Genomic DNA, 15,875 nt, shown 5'->3' with positions numbered 1-15,875 from the left:
CTAGGGCCTCGTGGTGGCGTAGTGACTCACCTCAATCTGGGTGGCGGAAGACGAATCTCAACTGCCTCCGTGTCTGAGACCGTCAATCCACGCATCTTATCACGTGGCTTGTTGAGAGCGTTACCGCGGAGACGTAGCATGTGTGGAGGCTTCACGCTATTCTCCGCGGCATCCATGCACAACTCACCACGCGCCCCACCGAGAGCGTCAACCACATTACAGTGCATCCGGAAAGTATTCACAGCGCTTCACTTTTTCCACATTTTGTTATGTTACAGTCTTATTCCAAAATGGATTAAATTCATTATTTTCCTCAAAATTCTACAAACAATACCCCATAATGACAACATGAAAGAAGTTTGTTTGAAATCTTTGCAAATTTATTAAAAATAAAAAACAAAAAAAATCACATGTACATAAGTATTCACAGCCTTTGCTCAATACTTTGTTGAAGCACCTTTGGCACCAATGACAGCCTCAAGTGTTTTTGAGTATGATGCTACAAGCTTGGCACACCTATTTTTGGGCAGTTTCTCCCATTCTTCTTTGCAGGACCTCTCAAGCTCCATCAGGTTGGATGGGGAGCGTCGGTGCACAGCCATTTTCAGATCTCTCCAGAGATGTTCAATCGGGTTCAAGTCTGGGCTCTGGCTGGGCCACTCAAGGACATTCACGGAGTTGTCCTGGAGCCACTCCTTTGTTATCTTGGCTGTGTGCTTAGGGTCGTTGTCCTGTTGGAAGATGAACCTTCGCCACAGTCTGAGGTCCAGAGTGCTCTGGAGCAGGTTTTCATCAAGGATGTCTCTGTACATTGCTGCATTCATCTTTCCCTTGATCCTGACTAGTCTCCCAGTTCCTGCTGCTGAAAAACATCCCCACAGCATGATGCTGCCACCACCATACTTTGCTGTAGGGATGGTATTGGCCAGGTGATGAGTGGTGCCTGGTTTCCTCCAGACATGACGCTTGCCATTCAGGCCAAAGAGTTCAATCTTTGTTTCTCATGGTCTGACAGTCCTTCAGGTGCCTTTTGGCAAACTCCAAGCAGGCTGTCGTGTGCCTTTTACTGAGGAGTGGCTTTCGTCTGGCCACTCTACCATACAGGCCTGATTGGTGGAGTGCTGCAGAGATGGTTGTTCTTCTGGAAAGTTCTCCTCTCTCCACAGAGAAATGCTGGAGCTCTGTCAGAGTGACCATCGGGTTCTTGGTCACCTCCCTGACTAAGGCCCTTCTGCCCCGATCGCTCAGTTTGGCCAGGCGGCCAGCTCTAGGAAGAGTCCTAGTGGTTCCAAACTTCTTCCATTTACGGCTGATGGAGGCCACTGTGCTCATTGGGACCTTCGATGCTGTAGAAATTTTTCTGTACCCTTCCCCAGATCTGTGCCTCGATACAATCCTGTCTCGGAGGTCTACAGACAATTCCTTGGACTTCATGGCTTGGTTTGTGCTCTGACATGCACTGTTAACTGTGGGACCTTATGTAGACAGGTGTGTGCCTTCCAAATCATGTCCAATCAACTGAATTTACCACAGGTGGACTCCAATCAAGTTGTAGAAACATCTCAAGGATGATCAGTGGAAACAGGATGCACCTGAGCTCAATTTTGAGTGTCATGGCAAAGGCTGTGAATACTTATGTACATGTGATTTTTTTTCGTTTTTTATTTTTAATAAATTTGCAAAGATTTCAAACAAACTTCTTTCATGTTGTCATTATGGGGTATTGTTTGTAGAATTTTGAGGAAAATAATGAATTTAATCCATGTTGGAATAAGGCCGTAACATAACAAAATGTGGAAAAAGTGAAGCGCTGTGAATACTTTCCGGATGCACTGTATAGTGACCACGAGGAGGTTATCCCATATGACTCTACTCTCCCTAGCATCCGGGACAATTTGGTTGCTTAGGAGACCTGGCTGGAGTCACTCAGCACGCCCTGGATTTGAACCCAAGTGTGTAGGTGGTTGCCTGGGTGTTACTTAGGGTTTATGAGGGAGTTTTGAGTAGTTGCTTAGGCATTGCTAAATGGTTGCCAGGGTGTTCAGGGTGGTTGCTAGTTATTTACTTACTGGCCCAAGTCAAACATGAAATTTCGTCTCTAGATATGGTTCAGGTTTCCTCCTTCAGTTTTAGTCTATGGGATTTTTTCGCCCATTTGTCATCCACCAAGTGAAAATCATAACCTTTTAGAAGTCTTTTAGAGTGTACATTGTACATACAATATGTGTCTGTGTTTGTTCACTGTGTAGATACGCATCAGTTTTGATGGATGATGCGTTGTGTCAGGGTCAGGACCTTCAAAGCAACCGTGCTTTGCAAGCGCTTGTCGCTGGACTGAAAGCCTACAGCACGTGGGAGAACCTCGCTTGTCTGCAAGACTGTCGTGAGTGTACCGGCGGGATGGTGAGTGTGTGTCCCTTTACATGTTTACACAGACCTACACTGATAAATGACTAAGTTCAGGCATGAAACTCTGAATGAACTTGTTTTGTTAGCCAATCAGCTCACTTACATGCGTTATATTAAGCCAATCGGCTGGCACGTTGTAAGCTGAATAATCCTTTGATGTGTAATCGGGTAGCCAATCAACTTGCGTACTCTCGCTTTGCTTAACATTTAAATTTGCTCAGTTTGCAAGTGAGCCGGTTTCACTGCAGCGCGCTGCAAGAATTTGCTCTGAAACCATCCTCCTCCTCCCCAAATCGACTGGTAGAAGTGTCGTGCGTGCCGATACAATCAATGTTAATACTAGCCAAGATTTGTGTGTCAGTAGATGATTAATAATACTTACATTCTCCATAATTTAACGGCGCGTACATCCAAATACTGACAGGAACCATATTTTCCATGCGTATAAAAAGAGCACGTCACTGTCATAGAAATATGCCTGTCATTCAACAAGGATGCAATTAATGCACAAAAGAATATTAAGTTCATATTTCTATTCTTCAGATTCACTGCATACAGTCCATTTACACTGCTAACTTCTTATGAATGTGCTGTCTTTGTTTATATCACTGGTGCTTGACAGGGAATGGACTATATAGGACGCTGATGGTGCAATAACCGGAGAAGAACCTCAGAATTCAGTTGGACTTAAACCAGCCCATTAGCGCTTTGCTCATGCAATGTCGCCAAACCTACTTGCACCTAGATTTAGGGCATGCTTGCATGGAAATACCAAAACTTCATGGCCATTCCCAGTGACTTGCACTAGTGCTCTTTTTTTTAATTTTTTTTAAATGTAAATGTTTTATTTTGATATTTTTTTTGTTTTTTTTGCGATTAAAATTTTTTTATTGATTCAACCATTAAATATAAATAGCAGAACACACATATACAGAATCAGTATCCAACCACCACTATCCCCCCCCCCAATCCCCCACCCAACCCCCAACAAAACCCCAGTGGTCACACAACCATTGACACACAACAAAAATAAATAAATAAAATTAATTAAAATAAAATAAAATAAAATAAATAAAACTAAATCACACACATAAAACCCCTACACCTCTCTCTCCACTGTCCCTCCCCGAGAGCCCTCCAAAAAAGACAGATATCTGCCCCAATTCTTCACAAACATGTCTAGACTCACCAGTCTTCTGGATACCCCCTCCTCAAGAGCTGCCACTCTGGCCATCTCTGAACACCACTCCTGAAACGGGGGCGCTCCAGCTGACTTCCAACTCCTCAAAGTGATCTGTCTGGCGATCATAATACTAGTTAGGACCCAGTTTTTCATGTGCTTATTCTCCAAATTAATGACTGCCCCATCTCCTAAGATACAGAGTCTGGGGCAAAATAATATTTTGGAGGCCAAAACCTCGCACATAAAACTCTGAATCCTCATCCAAAATTCTTGCATCTTAACACATCCCCAAAAGACATGGGTTGTGTCTCCATCTTCTGATTGACATCGCCAGCAGGTGGGTGTGTCTTTAAGACCAAGCCTATGCAATCTAGAGGGGGTCCAATAGACTCTATGTAAAATCTTAAATTGCATGAGATGAACCCTTGCGTCTCTAGATGCAGATTTGACGTTTTTTAGAATCCCAGCCCACTCTCCCTCCTCCAATACCAAATTTAGATCTTTCTCCCATAATCTCTTAAGAGAAGTTGAAGTTCTGTCCCCCAGACTCAGAATTAGTAGGGAGTAATACACCAATGCCTCATGACCTTTTCTAAAAGCAGTAATCACCACTCCCAGAGTATCTGCCGCTTTAGGAGGGTGTAAACCACTCCCAAAAACAGTACAGAGCAGGTGGCGCAGCTGTAAATACTTATAGAACTGAGATCTAGGAATGATCTCAACACTCCATTCTCATATAGGTCACCGAGTGTAGTAACTCCCCTCCCAATACACTCTGACCAGCAAAAAGGTGACTTGTTGATGCATAATTTGGGGTTCAGCCATATGCTCGAGGCAACATTTAAAAAAATGTCCGAATTAAACAGTCTGGACACTTTTGTCCATACTGAGTTCAAGTGCGAGATAACGGGATGTAACTTAACTTCTCTGATTAATTTGATAGAAAGGCTCTGCAGTGGTGAAATAGGGGTAAGAACTTTCTATTCTATACAGAACCAGGGAGGGGCTCTCTCAGGTGGAAGCGACCAATGAGCCAAATGTCTGAGACCGAATGCATAATAATAAAATAAAATCTTGGGTAGGCCTAGCCCACCTTTGTCAATTGGCCTATGTAACTTATTGAAATGTAATTTGGGACGCTTACCATTCCAAATGAAGGACAAGAATCACATTGCTTGAAATAAGAGCGGGGGACATCTACAGGGAGAGACTGCAGCAAGTAATTGAATTTTGGAATACAATTCATTTTAATAACATTAACCTTCCCAATCATAGATAAATGTAATGAAGCCCACCTGCTCACATCGCTCGAAAACCGCTGTATTAAGGGGTCAAAATGAACTCTAACTAAATCACACAAATTTGCTGGAAATAAAATACCCAAATACTTAATGCCCTGTTTGGGCCACTGGAAAGCGCCCAGCTGGAAAGCCGCTCTAGTGCTCTTAAATTACAGCACCCTCTCTTAACCAGGTGCAAAGTTTCCAGCAACAATTAATTTGTCTGTCCACACTTATGTGATGAGGCACAATCACAGCCAATCCGAAGATATTTAATATTTAATAGACAGTTATGTGCAGTATGATTTCCTGATTGTCCGCAGCATTTACAAATGCACTGTGCTTGATTTTTCCCAGGGCTTCATGATGGAAAACCGAATCCCTTCTCTGAAGTGTGATTCTGATGTCTTTGTCACATTTGAGGGCGACAACATGGTCATGCTGCAGGTATTCATAAATATAACTAGAAGGGTATTTACACTTGGTCACTTCATGCTTTTTTACTGATCAGATAGCAATCTGATCACTTCAAGGAGGTGGTTTGAGACTCGTATTACTGATTCAGTAGTGTTTAAATGCATCAAAACGACTCCATTATTAATCCACTTTATTCAGTTTAATTTGTGAGGCACAGTTTATAATATTAAAAGACGAAACTCTGACAAATGTAAATGCATTTGGTTGTTCTGGCCACAAATGTAAAATTTACTCAGAAGTTTGAGAGCCCCAGATTGCCCGTGAACGAGCAGTCAAACGCAAACACGTATTGCCATATGGGGAATAAATGGCAAAATGTTGCTGCTCGGCATTAGCAGTATCACAGAAGTGAACTAATTACAGTACATATGCATACAGCGTGTGAATAGTAGATTGGATTTATGTCAGTTTTTAGGAGACACATTTAAGTGGTCAAGTGTATATGGATTGTGCATACCAAATCGGATAGCAATCTGACCGATCAAGTCCTCTAAATAGCCCCTAGATGACACCATCACAACAAATGCACTTACAGAACTGGGCAGCAAGTCTTGAGGAAAAGACAATCCCTTGATCACAAGGTTGTGACTTGTCCTACTTATTTTAGAGTTATTTTCTTGAAATAGTCCAATATCACATTTAAATACCCATGTTCAGACAAACAAGAGTGCATAAACAAAAAACACAGAATATTTACAAGATCATTGCTTGGAGGGGAAAATAGACAAGTGGCGATTCTTTTAATAATATAAACTGTGCCTCACAAACTAAATTAATGAAGGGAGTCATTTCGATGCATTTGCACACTATTTTATAAGCAATAATGTGTTTCAAGCATGGTTGCTGGTTATTAGACAACTGTTTTGGTAATTAGGACTTAATTTTATGCTGGTTGTGATAGTACTGTTTTGATAAGCATTGGATGCCAGTGAAAACAACATAAGACGACACACATGCAGACATAACACGCACACAGAGTCTAACAAAAGATCTGCATTCACAGCTGGCCGAAGCCTAAAGACATGTACTTTCTGCTGAAATTCAATTAGTTCCTTTATACCAAAATAAAGTCATGCAGTTGAATCCTGAGAAAGAGGCCTATGCTGTTGTCATTTTAGCACCAGAGAGTCTAAACCCCAATATTCAGATTAGCAGTTAATAAAAAAAGATTTCCTTAACTTTTACATTTGCTCAACTCTTGTCCAACTTGAATATTTGGTTACATTCTTGGTCTAAACTTTTAAACAATTTAATATGTACCTGATCTAACAGTCAGGGGTACGTTTCCCAAAAGCATCGTGTGCCAGCTATGGTTGCAAGTTCTGTCGTTACCAACATAGTTCAACGGTTTGGTGTTTCTCGAAACCGTAGTTCCAGCGAACATTCGCAAACAGCATCGCACAGTTGTGTGGTTGGAACTACAGCTCTGGACATCATTTGACTTCGCTGAGGCTCCTATATCTTTTATTTCATAGATATCTTTCATTCTGTCAACACTTTGACCATGTTTACATGCATTTAAGAAAGCAATTTATAGGGGGGCCGGGGTAGCTCAGCGAGTAAAGACGCTGACTATCACCCCTGGAGTTCATGAGTTCAAATCCAGGGTGTGCTGAGTGACTCCAGCCAGGTCTCCTAAGCAACCAAATTGGCCCGGTTGCTAGGGAGGGTAGAGTCACATGGGGTAACCTCCTCGTGGTCTCTATAATGTGGTTTGCTCTCAGTGGGGCGTGTGGTGAGTTGTGCGTGGATGCCGCAGAGAATAGCGTGAAGCCTCCACACATGCTATGTCTCCACAGTAACGAATATTTCTTCATCCTGTGTTGGTGCACTGAAACAAGCGTACATACCGTCTTCTGTATCAACAACACCAGGTAGCCCCGTGATGGCCGTGAATGCTGCCTTTTTTCTCTGAAGCGTGTGCACATTCACAGGAAAACATACACTGAATTATCAGACGATGTGGGGTTGGAGAGGGCATATACTGAATAGTTTGATAGATAATTCTGCTGACAAATGACAGAAATTCCCAATTCATCCGCGCTACACAGTTTCATTTTGCCTGTGGCTAGAGAGTGCAGAATTGTCAAAGCCTGTAACTGGGTTGTTTCGGTTCGTTGGAGAGTTAATCAACTTTGCAATAATGAAAACACTCTCGCGATTCAGATGATACCATTTTAAAAGGTCAATGTCAATATTAGATTGTTTATAAAATTATAATGTTATATTATTTAAATACATCCAACTCAATTGCGTTTCAAGCGATACCTTTTTAAAAGGTTTTTGTCATAATAATATTTAAAAAACATTGTTTTTAATGTGGATTGATGACAGAAGGCATACTTCGGATCATTTGTGAGTCACTCTTAGGGATTTAGAAGTCCTCAAGAAAACTTCTAAGCTGTCGTGGGTTTAGGAGCTACTTTTAGCGTTAAAGTGTTTCATAAATTACACTTAGATGAAAATTTTACGAGTCCTAAAATTAGAAGAGACACGCCCCTAACTTTTAAGAGTTGCTCCCAAATTTCCACGTTAGGAGCTACTTTTAGCCTTAAGATTTTTTTGGTGAATACAGGCCCAGATCAGAGTCAGCAAGTTGAAATCGAGAACTGGATCAGTCTGATTCGTGAACGAATCGTTCAAACTAGTTTTGTGTACGGGATCAATGGATTCAATTGGATTCATTAAAAAGATCATCCTTAAAAGAACGATTCGTTCATGAAGCGAACATTGTTGCTACTCACACAGATGTGCCATGGAGAGCTAGGGCAGATGTCGAGATTTATAGAGAATAAAGACTTAAATTTCAGTCCTTTCCTCATACAAAGCTATCGTTTGGCTTTAGAAGATTTAGATGTAATGCATGGGCAGCTTTATGATACTTTTATGGTGCTTTTATGCCTTGTTTGAAACTTGAAAGCTAAAGCCCCAAAAGACCAATACATTCTTTGTCATACAAGTTTGGAACAACATGAGGGTGAGTAAATGATGACCGAATTTTCCTTTTTGGGTAAACTATCCCTTTAATATCACAATGCTGGCCATTTCAAAGCATAATTTAATTATTATTATTTTTATTATTTTTTTGCTATCATAGTGAAAACTTTTATTTAATTACATAGGTGTGCTTCAAGCTAACCCAAAAAAAAAAAAAACAAAAAAAACATATGAAGGCATGTGATTGACTTTATTTTTGCTGTTAATGAGGGTTCAAACTCATTCTTGTGAGTAAAGTCACAAGAATGGTGAAAGGCTTTGCCAAGCAGCTACACTTTCTTGTCTCTCAGATTGGATCAACACCAGTCTTATGAAGGGTTTTCTTTTTTTTTTTTTTCTTTGTCTCCCAATTTGGAATGCCCAATTCCCAGTGCGCTTTTAAATCCTCGTGGTCGCGTGGTGATTCGCCTCAATCCGGGTGGTGGAGGACGAATCCCTGTTGCCTCCGCGTCTGAGACCATCAACCCGTGCATCTTATCATGTTGCTTGTTGAGCGCGTTGCCACGGAGACATAGCGCGTGTGGAGGCTTCACGCCATCCGCATCCGCGCTCAACTCACCACATGCCCCACCGAGAACGAACCACATTATAGCGATCACGAGGAGGTTACCCCATGTGACACTACCCTCCCTTGCAACCGGGCCAATCTGGTTGCTTAGGAGACCTGGCTGGAGTCACTCAGCACACCCTGGGATTCGAACTAGCGAACTCCAGGGGTGGTAGCCAGCATCTTTTACCACTGAGCTACCCAGGCCCCCAGTCTTATGAAGTTATTAAGAGATTTCAGCATCACCTCTCATGAGGATATTCAGCTCTAAATGTCATACAGATGACTCTTTCCTAAAAGGGTGTGTCCAATGTGGTTACTTGTTTAATAGGATGCAGAAGTGGTCTGTGCAGATGTGAAGACAGGAGTAAAAGGGGTTATTTGAAGTTGTGGCATAGTTAGGGTGAGATGTAGGGCAGAAACATACACAATGTTCATTTCACAAGTCATTTACTCTCTTTCTGCTGTTTAAAGTGTGATGTGCAGATTGTGTGATCCCAGGAGACATGCTAATGACTAAAGGGAGGTTCTTCTTACAATTAGAAAACTCCTTTACAGTAAAGACAGGGTGGAGTAGCTCAGTGTCTTAAAGTGGCCTGTACATGTTACTATAAGTGTGTCCCAAATCACACACTTCTGCACTAATCTATTCTATGCCATATTGTAGTGTAAGTAGTGCAAGTAGTGCCTATGTTTACACTGAAAATGCAACAAAAAGAAGTGTACTACGAGTACCCAGATGATGTACTTTTGTCATCTAAAAATGGAGTTTGGAATGACGCTTCATGCACTCAGCGGTCAGCTTTATTTAATCAACTTCTCAGCTCAAATAATACACGAGTTATAACAGAAGAATTAATGTAAGTGCTTTTATAAAATTATAAGCTTCACATTTCTGCATTTAAACCCTCCAAAAACTGGCCCCATTCACTTCCATTGTAAGTGCCTCACTGTAACATTAATTTTTGCTTTTTCTAAAGAAAGGGAGGGATGAGTCAAAATTAATTTCTGTGATAATCAACATTATGTCACAAATGCTGTCGATTGAGCTTAACTTGTATTGAACCTGTGATGTAAATGTGGTGTAAAAGTTATTTTTGACTTGAACAAAATGTGCCTTGTCATAAAAATGTCAAAATATCAGATACGTTTTGAAAACTTCACACATAGTCATGAGTGTCTAAAGGCGTCCTCTCTGTTTTATGGTTTTTGTGAACATAAACAGCAAAATGGCAACCTACATGTTGGTTACCCCACATGAGGGTGAGTAAATGATGAGAGAATTTTCATTTTTTGGAACTATCCCTTTTATTACTTTATACCCCAAATTTCAAGTCACTCTAGTAGGCTTTTTCTACAATCAGTATATTTTAAGTCACGTAAATGGACTAAAAGCATTTCAGTAACTGCAGGATTAGGCAAGATATTTTCACCTTATGGTGTAACTGAGCAGTTCAATTTAATGTTCATTTTGTCATTGAAACACCAAAGTCTTATGTTGTTGTATGTGTGCAGGTGGTGGTACGAGAGCTGCTGACCCAGCACACCAAACAGATGGGGAACAACTTGGTGATGGGACTGATCCAAAACTGGGCCACCTCAGCCACAGACAGCCTCAGAACCAGGTAAAACTGGAGCAGATAGACCGATTTTAAATAACTTAGCAAAACGAAAGAGAGAGGCTTGAATGGCCTTATTAAATCTCTAAATCATTTTTAGCACTGGATCGCTTAGGAGATTTGTATGTCAAAAAACAATATCATAAATCTAAGTGAAGCATGCACATCCAAAATACAGTTAGTACAGGTGCATTTAGCAATTTACCAGAGAAAACACAAAAATGTTGTCTAAAATTGACTTTTTTCTCTCACCACAATCTTCCAAAAGTCCAAACCTAAAACTCTATACAAAGTTTCCCATATCTTCTCTCTGTTTAGCCCTTCAGAACTGCCACAAACCAAACATTCAACCTTTAGAGATCTGCCTACCCTCAGTTGTTTACACCACAATTTGGTCACCAATTTAGCAATTTCACCTAAGAGGAAAATTTGCGAGGTGTACTTGTTTTCTGGCTTGCTGTTCACAGTATATTAACCAAAACTGATGATGATGATTTGCTGCGAGCTTGAATAGAATCAGTTTTTATTTTTCTAGATGTGATTTTGATAGTGGGTCTGTGACTGTATACAGTATGTCTTTGTCTGAGTGAGTTAATCTGTATTTATTTTGGCTATGTCTGTGTTGTTTCAGCTTTCTTGGCTTCAGCGTGGACAAAGTGGGAGACATGTCGTTCTTGCTGAAGGCTGTGAGCTACAGGGAAAGGGTGTTACAACGCAGTCTAGCTAGTCGACTTTACACTAAGGTCAGTGGATCTATGGGCCCCTCGAAAAACAACTGAAAACAAACACTATTTCCTCTCTGGGTTTTACTGCTGTTTATTTTAAACTTGTGGCAGATTGCGTGACATGTCGAAGTTGAAGATGCTGAAGTGTGACTTTAACTGCAAAATGCCTTAATTCAACTTTTATTGACTACAACAACCTGGTCTTACAGAATCACATTAATATACCTATACGTACTCTATGTATCACTGCAGTTTCCTTGTGAAATGAACACTAGAGGTGCTACAACAACAATGACTTTTATTCCCTTTCACACAAATCCAGAGTAAAACGGCAGATTATCAGTTAATAAACACATATTTCTACTGCAATCAAAAGTCATATGAACTCTCTTGAGCATATTATCTGAGTTATGTTATGCATATAAATGTTATAGCTCTTTCTGTGTCAGCTGTATTTCTCTTTATTTCTTCTTATTTATACAAGGCATTGCATTCCAACACTTATGTACACCCATATAGACCATTCAACTCTATTTTGTTCAATTGGGCAGGTAGAAAAAAACAAAGAAGAGTTTTTCAAGGCCTGGAACTCTTGTCTACATCATGTGACCACTTTGGCGATGGCACACATACATAGAGGTGAGAGATTGAGGAAATAAGTCTTCAACCTTTATATATGTTATTTGCAGTCAATGTTGTTACTTAGGTTTGCATGAATGTACATGTGCATATGTACAGTACATATAACACTCAATACATTTGCCAATACAAGTTAAGCTCAATTGACATCAGTTTGTCAATTGACTCGTCCCTCATTTGTTTAAAAAAAAAAAAAAAAAATCACAGTGACAGCAAGACATTTACAATGGAAGTGAATGGGGCCAGTCCAAAAAGGTTAATTTTATGCTAACTGTTTAAAAGTGTAGACACAAGATGTAAATCAGCATTAACATTATACATGTTAACATGATTTTAGTTTGAAAAAAATCCGGGAATTACTGGCGTTACAGCATTTACCAGATTACATGTTTTACTGGCGTTACATCGTCATGACAACAAAGCTTTAATATTGGATATAACTTTTCACAGAAAAGGCTAGTAAGTGATTTTATGACACTAAAATCATGTTAACATGTACAATGTTTATGTTTTGCGCCTAAACTTTTGAAACAGTGTGTATTTTAATGTTTACGGATTGGCTTCATTCAGCTCCACTGTAAGTGCCTCACTGTAACCCAGATTTTTGCCTTCTTTTTAATAAACAAGGGTCGAGTCAAAATATGTTTATACCTCAAATGCTTGTATAGAAGGGGGAACATTCCTTTAAACACCATGAACAAAACTATGTGGGGTAAAAGAAAATCTGAGTCAGTGCAACCCTCTATGGACACATTGGTGAAAGAATTGCTATTGGCTAGTAAATGTTTGTTTTTACTTTTTTCAAATTTGTCAGCATGCGAGCGTAATGCAACTGAATATGAAAAAAGATATCAAGAAAACCAAGAAGGGGGCATCTTCACATATTTGTACATAGTTTTCATATATATGATTTCACGCAATATAGTATGCAAGAGTGTATATTTTATTTCATATTTCACATTTTAGCTTTTTTTTAAATGACAAATGTCACATTCTATCAATTTGTATGATGTCATAAAATTGCTTTGATAATAATGATAGAAGCTGTTGTCACTGTTTGAAATTCATACATATTTTTAACACAAAATATTCTCTAGGTTGGAACCTAATAATGAAAACAGAATTCCACAGATAACAATAATTTAATAATTGTGTTATAAAAAAACAATTTAAGTGCTATTACTTTATATCAGAAGTACCATTTAAAAACATTAGGTTTATGGGGCAGGGCTTTGCATAAGTTGTTACCCCTGCATATATGCGGCATGAGCATATTTGTCAAATTCTTCAATATTAACAGTATTTGCTGAATTTATAATATTTCAGAATGTATGATTGTCCCTTTAAATATTTATATTTACACATTTATTACACTTAATACATTAATACGTTTTGTTGCATGTTTGTTTATATGCACTTGCACGATTTACATTGAGTTTACATTGATATGTATAGCAAGCGCTAAATTGGTACTTTCTCTTTAAGAGAACCGACAGCTCTGCAAGCAAGTGTTTGCGGTTGAAGGAGCACAGCACACATTAACAAGGGAGAACTTAAACAGTGTTTTTTAACCTTTTCTGTATGATTATGATCAATGTATGATTTTATGATCAATGTTGATTGTTATACATTTTGATAACCAACAGAGTGTAAATAACAGAAAGGATTTTAAAAGAGACATCAAATGAAAATGGGGTGTGTGGAACTCGTCTTTGGACTTAAATACTCAGAATGAGTCAAAGCAAACTTTTACTTTCATAATGTGTATGACCTACGTGTACAAATATTTATTGTACAATTTCTCAAATTCAAATCTATGAGCTCTTGTGTTTTGCAACAGTTACGTTTGAACAGACAGGGTTCCCACTCTTTTTAAGGCACTCGCAATGAGGACATGTTTTTGTGCAGTGAGTTATTGGCTACTGAGATTTTCTTTGAGTTTAAGAACATTTTTGTTTACTATAGTGCAATAATCAATTTCGGTATTGTATCGGGTTGCCACTTGATGTTCAATGTTAAATCTCTCTTCACTTTCTAATTCACTTTTGCACTCTGTAAGCAACAAAAACATATTGTGCATGCACAACCTCTGATGTGCAAGTGCATTTCCACGTGCTCAATGTTTGTCTGTATGTGTGCATGGTTTTGTGTCTAGATATTTTTTCCTCCCCTGATAGCAAATTTCCATTCTCTCACCCTCCTCCCACACTCTTTATATATATATATATATATATATATATGTACACACACACACACAGACAGAGAGCATGCACTAATTTTCTGTCAGATCGTGCTGATAACATTACGATGTGGGCTTCTTTTTTTTTTACACCTCACACAAGAGCCTTAGTCTAGTCTTTAAATTATTACATTCATACTTACTGTAATATTTATTATAAAACATGACAGCAGTCACAGAATATACAGTTCATTGTTCAATACCTCAAAACCTTTCTTTCAAAACAAAAAACACTTGGTTTGATATTGTTATGTTTTAGTTTGATATCTTTTTGTGTTTTAGTGAATTGAAATTAACTAATAAGTACATTGTTTTCACATTTTTGGATTCTCAGTCAGTCAAAGTAAATTCAAACACATTTTTTTATTATTCAGAGTATGGCATTAAATCAGGACAAATATGTAGATCTCTTTCCATCGGAAACTCCATCGGAAAACATTAAAATATTCCATACTAAAGCACTAATGCAAATAATTTGTTGTCCCTGTGTTTTGCATAAAGATCTTGCACCAACAAAACCCACTGTTAAGAGTTGTTATATGAACTTTCCTTCACAGAGGTCATGAAAAACGTTTTTTTTTTTTTTTTTTTTGGTGCAAGAAAACTTTACTAAAATTATAAGTGGACCTTAGGGGATATAATAAATAAATAAATAATACATGTTTGGTAGGAGAATGTTAGTCTCAGTCACCATTCACTTTAATTATATCTTTTTTTCCATACAACGAGACTAACATTCAGCCTGTCAGCATCTCATTTTTGGTGAACTCACTTTAATGCAGAACCCCATTCTAACTTCACTATCATATTCTGAATTTTTTTTAATAGTGACATTAGAGCAGTTCTCTCGGGCCATTCAAGAATGCCAAGTCAAAGGCGACCGTGCCCTGCTAGCCAAGGTATGTATGAAGCTATGTTTGTACTTTCTCTGGTACATGACACACTTTTAGTCTTTTGACTCATCAGTCGGTTCCAATGGAAATTTCTCAGATACTGCAGTTGCATCTTTGTGCCCACTTAAAGACAATAAGCTGATCTTTCATCATCACAGGGAGATTTCAGAGGATGCCATTCTTGACCACGTGTCTGGAAAAAGTTTGAACTGCAGAAAAATGCATCCCTTATGTTTGTGTCACTGTTTCTGTGGCCTCTGAGACAGGGGTCCAAAGTAACTCTTTCTCAACAGAGTGGGGGGCCAACACTAAATAACAGGTAAACAATCAAGAAAAGTAGATTTTTAAACTGTATTTTCTAAAGAAAATCTGAGTGGTGCTTGCCTGTGTAAAAGTCTCCAACATGTTGCTAAAGTGTTCTAGGTGGTTGCTTACTACACCAGGTCAAAAGAGCCCATCTCCAAATATGTAGGATATTCTGGTCTCTAGATATGGCTCAAGTCCCTCTTTTAATGCAAGTCTATGGGATGTTTTTATCTGTTTTATTGTCATTTAGAAATGTAATAGCATACTGTCCTCAACAAGTCGCATAATTTCATGGCTAATATTTTATGTACAATTTTGGGCCAAACTCAAGCTTTAATGGTCTTAAACACAAATCATTGGCCAGGAAATTAGCAAGAACTGAACAAATAGATAAAGTAACTTCGTATGGGATAGTTTTTCCCTTTGATTTCTTTAAATGTTTAAGCCTTGTGGGTAAACTTGCAGACAGCTTTTTACAGAAAGAAGAGTCAGTGTAGTTCCACTCAATGTTGATGGCTTCAAACAGTTGATGAGACCAAATATTCTCTATAGTGTTCAAAT

The 15,875-nt window shown here is 38.9% G+C and overlaps 1 protein-coding gene across 3 annotated transcripts in view; it reads left to right on the top strand.

Annotated features, from left to right (window-relative positions):
• LOC127413528 (acyl-coenzyme A oxidase-like protein) overlaps window positions 1-15,875 on the top strand; it is a 79,948-nt gene that overhangs the window by 21,645 nt on the left and 42,428 nt on the right. For all 3 annotated transcript variants that reach the window (XM_051650746.1, XM_051650745.1, XM_051650747.1), the window contains 6 exons: window positions 2,250-2,403; window positions 5,230-5,319; window positions 10,409-10,518; window positions 11,144-11,255; window positions 11,789-11,876; window positions 14,944-15,014. In XM_051650746.1, the coding sequence (XP_051506706.1) occupies window positions 2,250-2,403; window positions 5,230-5,319; window positions 10,409-10,518; window positions 11,144-11,255; window positions 11,789-11,876; window positions 14,944-15,014 (625 nt within the window). The remainder of the gene's footprint in view (window positions 1-2,249; window positions 2,404-5,229; window positions 5,320-10,408; window positions 10,519-11,143; window positions 11,256-11,788; window positions 11,877-14,943; window positions 15,015-15,875) is intronic.

Source organism: Myxocyprinus asiaticus, chromosome 23 (genome assembly GCF_019703515.2).
Source record: "Myxocyprinus asiaticus isolate MX2 ecotype Aquarium Trade chromosome 23, UBuf_Myxa_2, whole genome shotgun sequence".
In the NCBI taxonomy this organism is placed as follows: domain Eukaryota; kingdom Metazoa; phylum Chordata; class Actinopteri; order Cypriniformes; family Catostomidae; genus Myxocyprinus; species Myxocyprinus asiaticus.
The sequence above is the reverse complement of the archived record's forward strand: the minus strand, read 5'-3'. Positions and strand labels throughout refer to the sequence as shown.